The sequence below is a fragment of the Orycteropus afer genome, unplaced genomic scaffold (genome assembly GCF_000298275.1).
Source record: "Orycteropus afer afer isolate SDZICR_OR568_19922 unplaced genomic scaffold, OryAfe1.0 scaffold00174, whole genome shotgun sequence".
Classification (NCBI taxonomy): Eukaryota; Metazoa; Chordata; class Mammalia; order Tubulidentata; family Orycteropodidae; genus Orycteropus; species Orycteropus afer.
Window position 1 is genome coordinate 244332 of NW_006921761.1, and position 14950 is coordinate 259281.

The 14950-nt window shown below is 42.8% G+C and overlaps 1 protein-coding gene across 1 annotated transcript in view; it reads left to right on the top strand.

The window, feature by feature from the left end:
• The window catches only part of XPA (XPA, DNA damage recognition and repair factor), a 20425-nt gene extending 7646 nt beyond the window's left edge, over positions 1 to 12779 (top strand). Inside the window, exons 2-6 of the mRNA XM_007946873.2 lie at positions 1304 to 1411; positions 2897 to 3002; positions 5323 to 5488; positions 6600 to 6717; positions 12631 to 12779. Coding sequence (XP_007945064.1) covers positions 1304 to 1411; positions 2897 to 3002; positions 5323 to 5488; positions 6600 to 6717; positions 12631 to 12779 — 647 coding nt within the window. The remainder of the gene's footprint in view (positions 1 to 1303; positions 1412 to 2896; positions 3003 to 5322; positions 5489 to 6599; positions 6718 to 12630) is intronic.
• Positions 12780 to 14950: the final 2171 nt, after the last annotated feature.

Genomic DNA, 14950 nt, shown 5'->3' on the forward strand with positions numbered 1-14950 from the left:
CCAACTTATCTACAAAGTCTTAAGACATTTAGGAACGGGTCTCATTAGTAACCCAGAGATTACCTGCCTTCTCACTTAATTTGTTGTTTACTGTTTTGAGGAATCACTTCACATTCCTCCTCTTTCTAAACCCACAAGGTGGCCCTTAAACAGACACCCAATTTGGTTTATCCTGTTTGCTTCCTGTTAGTTCTGGTTAAGATAATCTTAAAGCACCTATTACAAAGTTAACATTATAAATGTTAGTAGTAGTGTTATTATGAGCTGTCAAAGATGTTGCTCTTAAGTATTCCTAAACCTCATTGCACAACAATGAATTAACAGTGCAGAACTGAGACTACTGTCCTTACTAAAGCCTGCTTGAAGATTCGCCCTAGGCGAGTATCTGAGAACTTGGATTTTGGGAGTGTACATGAGAAATACGGTTTATACTGCCTAAACTGTATAAACAATGTGGTTTATGCTTTATACTGCTTTAGACCTCTTAAGAATGTGGAATTTTGGTGTGTGTTACGGAAAGAGTGCTTATGTGACCAGCTCCAATAAAAACTTTGGATGATGAGTCTCTAATCAGCTGCTCTGATAGATAGTACTTCAGAAGTGTTGTTACAATGTGATGCTGGAGGAATTAAATGCATCCTGTGTCACTACTGGGAGAGGACTCTTGGAAGCTTGCCTGGTTTCCTCTGGACTGTGCCCCACGCACTTTTTCCCTTTGCTGATTTTGCTTTATATTCTTTGGCTGAAATAAATCGTAACCATGAGTGTGACTGTCAGAATCAGCTTGTCAACCCTCCCTTACCCCTCTGTAACTTGGAATTTTAACTGGGATTACATTAACTCTTTGGATAAATTTGGGGGAGAACTGACATATTCACAATATTGAGCCTTCCTATCCATGAACATGGTATATTTCTCCATGTATTTATATTCTGTACTTGCATTTCTCTTACATTTCTACTAAGAGAAGATAATCTTCTCTTACTAGTTGTAGTTTTCAGTATAGAAATTTTATACATTTCTTCCTAGGTGATTGATATTTCTTAATGTAGATTCTTGTGGATTTTCTACATATATGATTGTATAACCTGGGAATAAAGATGTTTCATTTCTTTTCTTTTCTTTCCAATCTTTGCTTTATTCACTTGCTAGGACCGATAATGTTCTATAATGTTGAATAGAAGCGATGATAGTGCACATCCTTATTTAATATATAATAAATTTAAAGAAAGTCCCCTGTTTATACTCAAGGGAACATAGGGGTTTACCTAGTTCAGTTGTTGATAGTTCTCATTTTTTGTAGGCATGGTGAATGTAAAAGCAACCAAGGTAATTGACACAGGAGGAGGCTTCATTTTGGAAGAGGAAGAAGAAGAGGAACATAAAATTGGAATGGTTGTTCATCAACCAGGTAATGTGTGTTTTTCAGAAAATAGGTTATCTAGAATTGGTTATTTTGAGTACTATGTATACATCTTTGCAAACTGATGTTAAGTAACACTGCACTTACTTTACTCCATGAGCAGATAAAGTTTATAAAGTGATCTGGCAGCTTTGCTAGTAGATTAAAAGTCAAAGAAACACCTATCCATATGAAAATGGTCAATAATTTAATTTGTGTTTGTGTTTCTGATTTTGTACTGTGGGTTGAAGCTTGTACTGTGGGTTTATATTGGTAAGGATGGTTAGCATATAAACTAATTGAATACTCAAAATCATCTTGATTGACTGAAATGAGGGGCCAGAACCCAAGATAGAATGTTTATGTAAATTTTTGTATTTATGTTGGGAGGTAAAAAATTTTACGTAAGTATAAGATATTATGATCTAAGGTAAATACTTCAGTAAATACAGTAAGCTAAGGATGGGGATATTTTCACACTCTGAAAAAATAAAAGAACTGGAAGCTTTATTGGATCATGTTTTATAGCCAGTAGTATAATACGACAAGTGAAATAAAAAAACAAAAACAAAAAAAACCTATTCCAGTCTTTAACTGAAGCAGCAGACATGTATTCATTAAGGTAGCTGAGATTTCTGTTCTGCTCTGTGCGTCTGAACTGTTATTTTTAGGTTAGACTTGAAAGATTAGTTCAGATGTCAAAGTTTGAGAGACTGACAAATATTTAATGTCCAAAAGATGGTGGCCAAAATGGAAGTCTGAAATTGACATGGTAGAAGCAACTGTCAAAACAAGGCAGGCTTCCATCCACCTGCAGATGAAGTCAGTTCTTGTCTGTGGGAGAGTCATTGCACTTGGTGTGGTTTGCTTTGGTGGGCAGAATTTGGAAAAGTGGGTGAAGATTACTGTGAGGGAGATTCTGCCCCATATGTGCTGTAACTCATGTACATGTAGCATTGTGCACTTAAAAGTGCTGGCATGTGTGTCATGTGAGCTTCGTAGCAACTCTGGAATGGAGAAACTTAACCGTGTAAAATGCCGCCTCTAAATAGGAAAGCACTGGAAGGGTTCGGAGAGTGAAAGGCCACCTGACCAGGATGCTGTGGAGAAGCAGCCATGCGTTAGGTGGGAAGGCACTGAACTGAATGACCTTCAAGCCCCCATGGTGTCATGTGTACGCAGACTCAGTGTAACTGTTCTGCAGAATCCTGACTCGAGCCTGGGCTGTGAAGCCTGCATTTTCATGTAATAGGTCATTCAAGAAGTACTTAGGGAGAACCTTATTCCTTGTATTACTTCATCTCTCGTTTCTTTCTTCCTTTAAAACTTTCTTTTCAATAAATCTAAGGTTAATCATTGTTTTATTTTGCTTTTTATTTAGATGTATTTTTGTTGGCTATAAAGCACATGACAATAAGCTAATAAGATTGAGGAAAAATGTATTGTTCTAGTTGTAGAAAATGGAAACGTAAATAATTAATCTCCCTTTCTCAGGGCCTGTTATGGAATTTGATTATACAATATGTGAAGAATGTGGGAAAGAGTTTATGGATTCTTATCTCATGAACCACTTCGATTTGGCAACCTGTGATAACTGCAGGTACTCACTTTGTTTCTCACAATGTACTTCATTGCTGATTTTTGATGCTTACATACAGGTTTAGGGTAAAACAATAGATCTTTGGATTTAATGTTTCCTTAGTAGTTAGGATTTGTATTTTGGGAATTTCCTAAAATCTCTGTGGTTTCCATTTTGAGACGGAAATACAGGCAGTCTGTCTCTAGGCTGTGCTTGTCAAACTTATCATATGTCCCATATAGGAAGGGCACCAGTGGTCTTACCATGTTGTTATGTGCTGTCGAGTCGGACCCGACTCATAGCGACCCCTCCTTGGGTTTCCAAGGCAGTATCGCTTCGGAAGTAGATTGCCCCATCTTCCTTCTGAGGAGTAGTTGGTGGGTTTGAACCACCAGCCTTCTGGTTAGCAGTTAAGTGCCTTAGGCATTATGCTACCAGAGCTCCTAGAAAGATGGCCGCCAGGTCTACACTGGTGGTGAGTGGCTGGTGGGTTTGAACCGCCAGCCTTAAGCCCGAAGCCATCCTCTAGGGCCTGTCTTACCATAGAAACTTTGTTCTCCTTTCTGCTGGCCTGTGGGGTTTTACTATCGCAGCAAGTTCCCGATCCTTCTCTTCACTCAGCCCTAAGAATTCCCATTCATTACTTATTCCAGTTTAATGTTGACACCTTGGTCAAAGGATTGGGGCCTTCAGTGAGAGGCGGGGAGAACAGTCCCTCCAGCCACTGTTGGTCCTTTCAGCTCACCTCTTTCCACTCATCCTTTGCTCCCCTGGGTCAGCAGGGAAGAGAACACACGCAGAGAAATCCCAGGCTTTCTCCTAACCTTTATCCTCTATTTTATCACCCCAGTAATCCTTCTTGCTGTGCAGTCTCTTGTCCCAACCATTTATCTCAGCCAGGTCCTGGGTTGGTCTGTCCCAATCTTAAGTCCTGGGTTTTGTGATAGACTCCTGTGCTGGGACCTTTGATTTCTCCCTCCCTGCCTCACCTGCTCTTCCTCCAGAACTCGGCTTTTCCGGGATAACCAGCATCAGTCACTGGCTTTGTCCCCACTGGGCCATGTGCAGTTCAGAATCCACTGTGCTCTATGTTCCAGCCGCGTCCTGAATCCCTCTGCTTCTCATCCTCTCGCCTGCTGCCGTCAGCGCTGGCCTGACCAGCGCGGTAGTGTTCTAAGTGGTCTCTGGCCCCCTGCTTCTGACCAGGCCGTCTTCTGCTCAGAACTCTTCAATGGTTTCTATCCAGGTGGAGTAAAACTCAGTCTCTCCCACTGCTTACATTGCTTGCCTGCCTCTGACTTTACCCCCCACTCCTCACCTGCTTCAAGCATTCTAGTCACACCACCTACTTGCTGTGATGGTCAGTCGCAAAGCACACTCTGCCCTAGCACCTCTGTACTTCCTGTTCTCTGTGCTGTCACTGTACTCTACCCAGAATGCTCTGTGCCTGAAGGGCTCTGCTCTCGTATCAGTGGCTTTTTCTGATTACTCAGCCAATCTGGAAATTCCTACCCCTTTATAATGGTTTGTAAGGAGCTCTGGTAGCACAGTGCCTAAGGCATCTGACTGCTAACTAGAAGGTTTGCAGTTCAAACCTACCAGCCACTCTACAGAAGCAAGACTAGGCAATATGCTTCTGTAAAGATTTACCACCTTGGAAACCCAGTGTGGATCTCTATGAGTCAGAATCAACTTGATGGCGGTGAATTTGGTTAGGTTTTGGTTACCATGGTTTAGAGTTATTTTTAGCACTTTCACTGGCATTATGCTAATTGACTGGCTTCTCCCAAGTAAATGTGAGCTTCCTGAGATATGGCATTGTTTTCGTCTTTGCTGTATTCCTAGTGCCTCAAACCTGGCACATAGATGGGAAACAAGCGAGATGAACTATGTCTCCATTTTTATCTTGGCTTTGAAAAAGCCCAGCGCCAGTTGGCAGCTCACGTAGGAAACTGGACCTCGGGCATTTGTATTCCTGTTTCCTGCCCAGCTTGACTTGATGCTTTTATTGACATTCTTCTTCCTGGTCTTTGCTCTCATTTATATCTGCTCTGCTCCCATAAGTCATTTCAGTCCTCTGTGGCAAATGAGGGACTTCAAAGAACAAAAGAAATTGTTCAGTTGTTAACTGATATGATCTGCTGGCACTGTGACAGCTTCTCAGGATCAGTAAAGGAGGACACCTTCTCTCTCTGAGTTTTCATGCTGCCCATTTGACCAGGAGGGTTGCAGGGAAAGGCACCTTTCCCTTTCGGTACACATGCTGCTAGGCTGCTGGATGACTAGAAAATTGAGTTTAGTAAAGAACTGAATTTATATAACGGCCTTAATCTGTTTGCAGAGATGCCGACGGTAAACACCAGCTAATAACCAAAACAGAAGCAAAACAAGAATACCTGCTGAAAGACTGTGACTTAGAAAAGAGAGAACCCGCTCTTAAATGTATTGTGAAGAAGAATCCTCATCATGCACAGTGGGGTGATATGAAGCTTTACCTAAAATTACAGGTCTTTAATGGTCTTTAACAAGTTACAGCCATTCCCTTCAGACTCAGGGCCAGGTGACATTTGAACAATGAAGTAATTATAATTAGTTCCATTTTGCTTATGTTGTTGTTGTTGTTATGTGCCATCGAGTCGGCCCTGACTCATAGCGACCCCTCCTTGGATTTCCGAGGCAGTATCACTACAGAAGTAGGATTGCTCAACCTTCCTTCTGAGGAGTGGCTGGTGGATTTGAACTGCCAGCCTTCTGGCTAGCAGTCAAGTGCCTTAGGCACTATGCTACCAGAGCTCCTGTTTTGCTTATAGAGAGTTAAAAAGCTCCTTTTCCTTTGTTGTTTTGTATGAGTCTGTCATGAATAACATTTCATGACAATATTTTCCAGTTTCACTTTTTGGTATAGTTCTTTGGAACAAGTATGATGCTATTGGTGATGTTAGCAGTGCAATTCAGAGAGTCAAAAAGTTTGGAATAAGTATCAGACCCTGTTCCCTGGGAGAAAATTTAAAAACAAGAAGAAAACTCTCAAGAATTCACAAATACCTAAAATTTAAGTGCACTTGGGGAAGACCCATCTGGAACCTTCTCAGGTGTCCATGTACTGGGCTCTGTCTCAGAGCAGATGCTCAGCTGTCATCCTGCTTGCTGCTAACGGGTTACAATGTGCCCGTTCTTTATGCACTTAGTGCCTGGAGCTGCTGGAGTGCCCAGGCTAGTTACCTTGAGTCACAGCCTCCTGTAGCCACCCCAGTGAATGGAGCAAATGTACACATCCTTTTCTGTGTCATTTTATTAAAAAGATTGGGAGGCATTGCTTTAGAATACAGTTTGAATCAAATGTACTAGGAAATCTCATATCGTCATACAAAATACTCGGAAAACAATTTTTCTGTTAATAGTCTAAGTCAGTATATGTTTACTAAGGGTTTCTTCAATTTAGACAGATGTTATTAGAGTTGTTTCTTACTAATATTTCAAATCTTTTACATTTTAAGTATTTGCAAATTGTAATTTTATAACTGTAACTTGAGTTAGATCATTAATTGGCACCTGTGGATCTAGTCATCGTAACTTCATAGTCTTTCCAACTTGGAATCACAGCTCCCTGTGTTGTAGATCGTGAAGCGGGCTCTTGAAGTGTGGGGTAATCAGGAAGCATTAGAAGCAGCGAAGGAAGCGCGACAGGAAAACCGGGAGAAAATGAAGCAGAAGAAGTTTGATAGGAAAGTGAAAGGTAAGTGGCAGTGTTTCCCGTCATGCATGACTTTCACCACGTGCAGAAGGCTTCCGGGAAGTGCTTCCTGTGTGGAGGACAGACTGCGACGTGATTTTTCAGCTTGGAAAATCGGTTCATTTTCCCTCAGTAGGTTGGTGTGAGGCTCAGTCCACACGTCACAGTACTGCATTTCTGAAACACGTGTAAGCCATCATCTTAAATGTATCATGCTTTTACATAGGAACAGTGTTAGCATTTGGGATGGTATTCCTGGTCAAGGATTTGGCACCAGTTAAACCTTAAATAATGACCAACAGTGTTCTAAGAAGCAAAGTTACTCACCAGCAAACTATTCTATTTAAATTGAAAAACTTGTAGTCATCTAACTTTGCAACTAGGAGGGAACTTCTGATATTAGCTAGTTTAATCACAGAAACTCGTGACAGACCTAGAAAGGTGGCCTGGCTTGTTCAATACACAGTGGAAGACTTGGGGCTGGAGCCAGGCTTCCTTGACTGGAAAGCTGTATCTGTACATGCATCTGTCCATCTGTGCACCTGTCCTTTCCTTTGGCTATCTCTATGTGCACTCATTTGTTCATGTATCACAATGCATCCATGTATGTGAATGTCTGTAAGTTAGTCTGTGCATCCATCCATCTGTCCATTCACCCAGTATTTACTAAGTGTCACCTATTTGCCAGGCACTGTGCTGACATAAATGTGGTCCCAGTTTGTTAGGGGAGAAAGATAAGTAAACTTAAAATAGAGTCCCAGTGTGGTGTAAAGTGTAGATAGTACGTGTGTATTTATCCACATAATGCGATGTCTTAGCTGTCAAAAACAAAAACCAAACTCATTGCCATCAAGTCAGATCCAACTCATAGCGACCCCTCTTGGGTTTCTGAAGCAGTATCACTACGGAAATAGATTGCCCAACCTTCCTTCCAAGCAGTGGCTGGTGGGTTTGAACCCTCTGGTTAGCAGTCAAATGCCTTAGGTACTACGCCACCAGAGCTCCGTGCCTTAGGTGTAATAAATAGTACTAATACTTTAAATTATAATTTTTAGAATTTTAAGTTCTTTTGTGGAAGATGAATGAGATAGCTCAGATGTCTTAAGATATAACCAAAAAGCAAAAGAATACTGTCAGCCTTACTGTGGGGGGATTTACCTGCCCCATTCTCTGTTTTTTAGTTTAAGAATACAGCACAGAAAAGTTAGAAAACTACAAAAAGGTACCTTCCCATGATTCTGCTACCCAAAGACAACTAACATTTGAATGTCTGTTTTTCCAGTTCTTTTCTATGGATAACCCACTGCCAGTTAGTTGATTCTGACTCATGGTGACCCTACAGGACAGAGTAGAAGTGTCCTATAGGTTTCAAGGCTGTCAGTCTTTATGGAAGTACACTGTCACATTTTTTTTTTTCCCATACAGCAGTTGGTGGATTCAAACCACTGCCCTTTTTTTTAGCAGCTGAACGAGACTCTGTTACGAAAATGGAAGCACTGCTGGACATTGATCCAGACAACCGCATGACACACACCCGCATGCCCATCTTTGAATACATCATAGTTAACCGAAGAGTATCAGGTCCTGACCCAGAGGGTGTGCACTTGGAAGGCTGTGTACAGAGGTTTCCTATAGCAGACTGTGTCATCTGGGAACATTCACTGACGTATCTTTCCACAGTTAGTCACTGTTCTGTCCAGTATTCAGAGTTACAGGCAAGGACCAGTTGGTAGGATCTGCATTTGAATTTTGACCCCTTTAATCTTTCCAGGGGAGCTCTGGTAGCCTAGTGTCTAAGGCGCTTGACTGCTAACCAGAAGGCTGGCGGTTCAAACCCACTAGCCACTCCTCGGAAGGAAGATGGGGCAGTCTACTTCTGTAGTGATACCGCCCCGGAAACCCACGGAGGGGTCGCTGTGAGTCAGGGCCTTCTTGACGGAACATAACAACAATCTTTCCAGTGCTTTACCGTAGCCCTTCCTCTCTTCCAACATCAGGGGGAGCCTCGAAGGCTAAAGAAACTAACGAAAAGGCGTCGTAAGGGTTGTGAAAGGGGAGGGTGGATTTGCAGACTAATTCTCTGTCAGCCTAGGCTTTTACTAACTCAAGTCGCCTCATCTGTTCCCAGCCTGCTGCCTCCTTGAAGCACTTCCCTGTACCATTTTGGTGCAGACAACAATATCTGGATGAAAGAATAAAGTTTTAGAATTTATACTTGCAAAGTGACACATTTTTAAAAAGGACTCTAATTTTTTCTTACTGTTCTGTAGTTTGATCAAGCTGTTATCAATGGTGACTGTCATTTGAGTAAGAAAAGATTATGACATCTGCTTAATTTCATTGTGCTTTTTACTAGAAAAATCCCATTAAAATAGCATATTAATTAGTATGAATTTTTTTTTTAAAGTTTTACACAAATATTTTTTTTAAAAAAATGTTCTCATGTTTTTATTTCCAAGTGGTTACATGGAGTGGTGTATTTCCCAAGTCCCTGCATATCTAAGAATGTTTTCCAGTGGCTTTTGTATATAGAATCCTGAGTGTGTCTCTGATTCTGTAAACTTTACTCCATTGCCATCTGGTGTTTAATGTGTAGAGGCCAAGGTGATGTTCTCTTTACTTACGGCTGCTTCTTGTTGATTTAATTTAGAGGTTGACGGACATGCTCCTGTCCCCGTGACTAGGCCGTGAAGGGCTGAGTGGAGGAGACACTAGACATTAGAAGCAGAGTGTTCTGTGCAGCCTCCTCCCAAGGCTCAGAGCAGAGAGAACACAAGCCAGTCTGAAAGCTTTTTAGGGAAATTGGGACCTGGTTCCTGTGGTCCGACTTTGACCCACAAAGCAGCTGACACAAAGCTTGCCTCTTTATGCCAAGGTAAGAGATGCTGTGGACCTGCTTTTAGATTCTGATCCACTTCAGCAATTTGAGAACTGACATTAAGAAAAAATTAAGGTCTAAATAAAAGCGTATCTAAGTAGACAGGGTGTGAGAGAATAAGTTCTTGTCAGTAATTTTAAGCTGTCAAAGATCTCTTAGCTCTAAGAAGGCAAGAAAGTAATGAAGGCCTCACGACTGCTCAGTGTAAGTGGATTTCAAACAGTGCAGTGGGCTTTGGCCTTGATACTGGATGTCACCTTGCAGTTGGTGCAAACACAGGAACCTTTTGGGGTTGCACGCCTCCTTTCTACAAACGAAGTGAGTGGAGTAGAGGTAAGGCCTTTCTTTAAAGTTACACTCGTCTTTCTCTTACTCATTGGTGGAGGCTGTCATTCTAAAGACAGGAAAACCAATCAATCAGTTGTTGTTATTTATTACTGTGTACTCCCCACCCTCCAAAAACAGAGATGAGTAGGGAAATCCCATCTCTGGGTCCCTTCCAGGGTGGCTGAGGTGGCTGTCTCACACGCATAATCTGTGGTCAGTATTATGACTGCCCTGGGGCCTGTCTCTGGGGACAAGTCTGTGATTTTTCTCTTCATTTTATGGAAAAGAGCAAAGTTTGTTCACGTTACCGTCTTTGCCTATTGATTTTTTTCTCAGTTAATGAAAGGGCCTCCTAAGTGGCTACTTCCCACCGTCTGTTAAGACTTTACAATATCTTGTCACCCTCCAAAAGTTCTTAAGGGGAGTTTACCCCACAAGCAGCTTCTTTGAATACAAGCAGCCACTTTTGTAAAATCAAGATAGTAAATAAAATCGTTGGAGAGTGGTGTAAAATTAAGTCTCCACTGAAACAAGGAGTTAGGGGAAAACTGTGGGTGAAGTTTCAGTACTTTCTGAAGGTACCAGTACTAGCTAAAGTATGTACCAGCTGAAAACCTTGAGCCCACAATGATACAGTCCATTGGAATATAAAACTACAGGGTTCATTTGATTCCTCCCTCTGCTCTGGTGGTGTAGTACTTAAGACATTTGACTGCTAACTAGCAGGTTCATGGTTCAAACCCACCAGCCATTCTGCAGAAGGAAGACTGGGCAATCTACTTCCGTAAATATTTACTGCTTTGGAAACCCAAAGAACATCACTGTGAGTTGGAATTGACTTGATGGCAGTGAGTTTTTTTTTTTTTTTTTGCTTATTTGTAACTCTGGTCTGACAGTGAGAAACCTCTTTATCTTTAGTCATTTGATCATTCACCATAAAACTTGGTTCACTTAAGACAGTTCCTGCTAGAAATTAGACTTTTGCTACAAGTAGATGAGTCAGAATTGACTTGTTGGCAACGGGCTTCCTCTCTTAGTGTTAATAATGTTTCTTTTTTACCTGTCTTTGGAAGTGTACTTACTGCTCAGATTAGGCAGAGGCTAGCTTATCAGTGATTGGGCTTAGTCAGATTTTGAGGAATTTTCTCTGGGGCAGCCAGGATCTCTTATTTCAGAACAAGGCTGCAAACCAAGTATTAAACGGGAAACATCTTCCTCCCATCGTGTGACTCTATGAGTCATCCATGCAGCCTGGCAGTGGATCTATCTTTTGTTTAGAAAACAGGGTGCAATTAAATAATGAAGGGACAGGGAACATTCCAGATATGTCTCAAAAAGTCAGAGATCTTCAGTATGCGAGGAGACTGACAGGAATAAAGATTTGAGTTTGGATGAACAAATCATGTTTCCCTCCAGGTTGGAAATTTATGTAGGAGTGTATACACTGAAGCTGGACCATAATAATTTGAGAGTGGAAGTGCGGAAAAGGGTTCTGCTTTGTGTTTAGGATACGGCTGTGTCTCTATGTCAGCTGACTGCTGGACCTTGGGTAGTTCTTGGAACTTCTTTGTGCTGTCATTTTCTTATCTGTAGAACTGGAATGGTAGTCATACTTACCTCCAAGGGTTGGGAGGATTACATAGCCCTACGTGGGTTTGCTTATCCTCACAGTGTAAGAAAGGCTGAAAATACAGATAACTGCCCTAGATTATAGACCTCAAGTGGACTGATGAAAGTGTCCCATCACCTGGTGTATAGTGATTGGTTCAGGGATTAGAGATGACAGTGGCCACACTCTCAAGGAGGTACCTCTCAGTCAGAGTGCTGGGCTAAGTGGCTCACTGCTTAGGACAGAAACACAACCACAGTGTTGCTTCTTTCATTAAACTAGAAACTGCGAAGTTGTCTGTTAATTTCCAACTAAACATTCGCTTTCTTGGGTAAACATGAACTTTTAAAATGTGATGGTTCGGTTGCTCTTCAAAACACGCACATAACTCTTTTCAGAATGACATCTGAACATGAGAGAGTAGAAAAAACTGCACACGCTGGAGTGAGATGGCCTGAGTTCACACACCAGCTTTGTCAATCTCTCTCCCTGCAAAATAAAATGAAGTATAGTCCGGTCTGTGTCTTTCCAGCTCTTTGTATTCTGTGATTCTGAGGCTGGGCTTTGCAGGAATTAGGAGCCTCCCCAGGGACAGTGCTCTCATGTAGGATGAAGAACCTGAGGGGCCTAAGGGCAAGTGCGCAGCAGGTCCTCCAAGATGGAATGTGGGCACAGGGCAGAGTTGGTGGGTTCTTCGTTTTTTGGCAAGCAAAGCCTGATGTGCTTCTTCGGTGGAAGCAGCTCCTGGTTTATACGTACAGAATTGGAAAGTGCTCCTTTTGTTGTTTCACCTGACTCTCCTTTGCTTTGGTTGCACTGACTGGTCGCTGCCTGACACCCATGTTGTTACTCCTCTCCCCTACTTCTCTTGGTTCTTTTGCTGTAACCCTATTCTGACTCTCCCATTTCACACTCCAACAATGACTTGGATGACTTCACAGGCCACGCTAGTGGGGTGAGAAAGTGAACGTGTCAGGTTTTTGTATTTGTACACAATCCATTTTTATTGTCTGTTGATAGAAACAGCTGAAAGCCTCATGGATTTATCTTGGGGTACAGCTGAATACTCCCACGGAAAAACTGACTTTCACCTTTGCCCCAGAGCTGCGGCGAGCGGTGAGGAGCAGCGTGTGGAAGAGGACGATAGCCGCCCATCAGCACGAGTATGGCCCAGAAGAGCTCCTAGAGGACGACACATACCGCAAGACCTGCACCGTGTGCGGCCAGGAACTGACGTACGAGAAAATGTGACTTTCGGTTCAGGGACCTGTTTCATAGTATTTTATATTTAAATAAAGGAAATTTAGATTGAATTTAGTCAATAGCAACGCAAAGTAATTTCAGATTCTATTAAAAAAATTCACATAAATGGAGAAGTCTCTGTAGGTAAATGGAATCCTGTGTAGATCCTGCTTTGGTGGTATGTAGGCATGTTGTAGCCTAAGGACACGTTTCAGTTAAAGCCCAGTGGGCCCAGCTGTGGGCAGCACACTGAGTCTGGGACTGCTGTTCCCAGTATGGTGAGGAGCTGAGAGGTAGAGCAGGTTCCAGAGTGGGAGATGAGACATGGATTGAGGGAGTAAGAGACCAGTGCAGACCCCAATCTGTGAGACTAGGAGGAAGAGCTTTGACTAAAGGCAAGAGCTGATGGACTTGGACTCCTGTCTCCAAAAACCAAACAGGGATGTTGGGTGTGGTGGTTGTTTGTGTGTCAACTTGGCTGGGCCTGCTTGAGTGGCTGGGCAGCTGGTGGTAGTATTCCCCATGAGGAGACTGGCGATCAGCTCCATGGTGGGATCTACCACAAGCAGCTGAGTAGCTGCCTTTGGGATGTGGTCTGCTTTCTGTATATAAGCCGAAGCCTTTGGAATGGTCTCTAGTTTATGGCACACTTGGACCCTGCACGTAGCCGTGTCGTTGTTCAGCAGCCTGCCGTGTGATTTGGTAACATTGGGACTGTGCCTATTTACTTGTCAGCCTTGGGCTTGGCAGCCTCAGCAGCCAGCAGCTGTCTGAGTGAAGAAATGCCTCTGGCTCCAGTGGGCTGGGAGCTGGAGGCAGAGCTGAAGCCCAAGGCTGAGGGCCTTTCACCCAGCCCCTAGAGCTTGGCACTTTGAACTCATACTTAAAGCCTCCAAACTGTAAAAGAATAAACTGTTTTTAAGGCCATCCCATTTGTGGTATATTCTTGTCAGAGCGGCACTAGGGAACCAGAACAGTGGATATCCCTGCCCCTCAGAGGCTGGGTCAGGTCTTCTGGGGTCTATTTCCACTATTATGGAGGAAGTAGGGGGCTACTGCTGGGAAAAGTCATGACCAATAGCCAGAACAAAAAATAAGGTGCGAGAGTCTGGCTTTGTGTTCAAACATCAGTGTCTGGGCAGCCCTTTTCAAATGCTGGATTCAATGGAAAAACGGCTATTATCAAGCCTATCTTCTTACCGACCACAGAAAGTACTGATGAGTTAATCAAAACTGCAGCTGACGTTTACTGAGACTGACTGACCACAAGCCAGGCAAAAACCCTGTGTGACGTGCTTCCCAGCTGTCCTGATGCAGTCCTGAGAAACTACATCACATCACTCCAGGTGTCTGGGTCCAGCGAGGCTGATCATGTTTTCCCGTATCTTGTAAAGAGAATTACAAAGTAGTTACAGCTAGTAAGAGGATTTTATCCCATGTGCTTGACTATAGGGCCTATACTCTTTTTTTCTTTTTCCTGGACAAAAATTCAAGGTAAGATACTGTGGCATTTAAGTTTGTGTGTCAACTCGGCTAGGCCTGGTTGAGTGGCTGGGCAGCTGAATGTAGTTGTAGTTATTCCCTATGGTGAGACTGGTAATTAACTCCATGGTGGAATCTGTTGGAGCAGCCGAGTAGCTGCTTTGTGTATGCAGTCCGCTTTCCATATGTAAGTAGCAGCTTTGGGAGTGGTCTCTAGCTTATGGCACAGTTGAACCCTGCATGTAGCCATGTTGTTCAGCAGCCTGCCATGATCTGCCAGCCTTGGGACTTACAATGGACTTGAATCAATGGCCTGCTGTGTGGTTTGGTAACATTGGGACTGTGCCTTTTTACTTGTCAGCCTTGAGTTTGTCAGTCTCAGCAGCCTGCAGCTGTCTGAGTGAAGAAAAGCCTCTAGCTCCAGTGAGCCGGGAGCAGGAGGCAGAGTGGAACCCCAAGGTTGAGGGGCTTTCACACAGCCCCTAGAGCTAGGCACTTTGAACTTGGACTTAAAGCCTCTGTATTTTAAGAATAAAATCCTGTTTGTTAAGGTCATCCCATTTGTGGTCTATTCCTGTTAGAGTGGTACTAGGTAACCAGAAAATACAAGAGTATTTTTTAAGTCATTCTTGACTACAACTCTTGACCCTACTGCTACAAATAGATGAAACGGGATGTTTATACAGTTTTATCTTCCA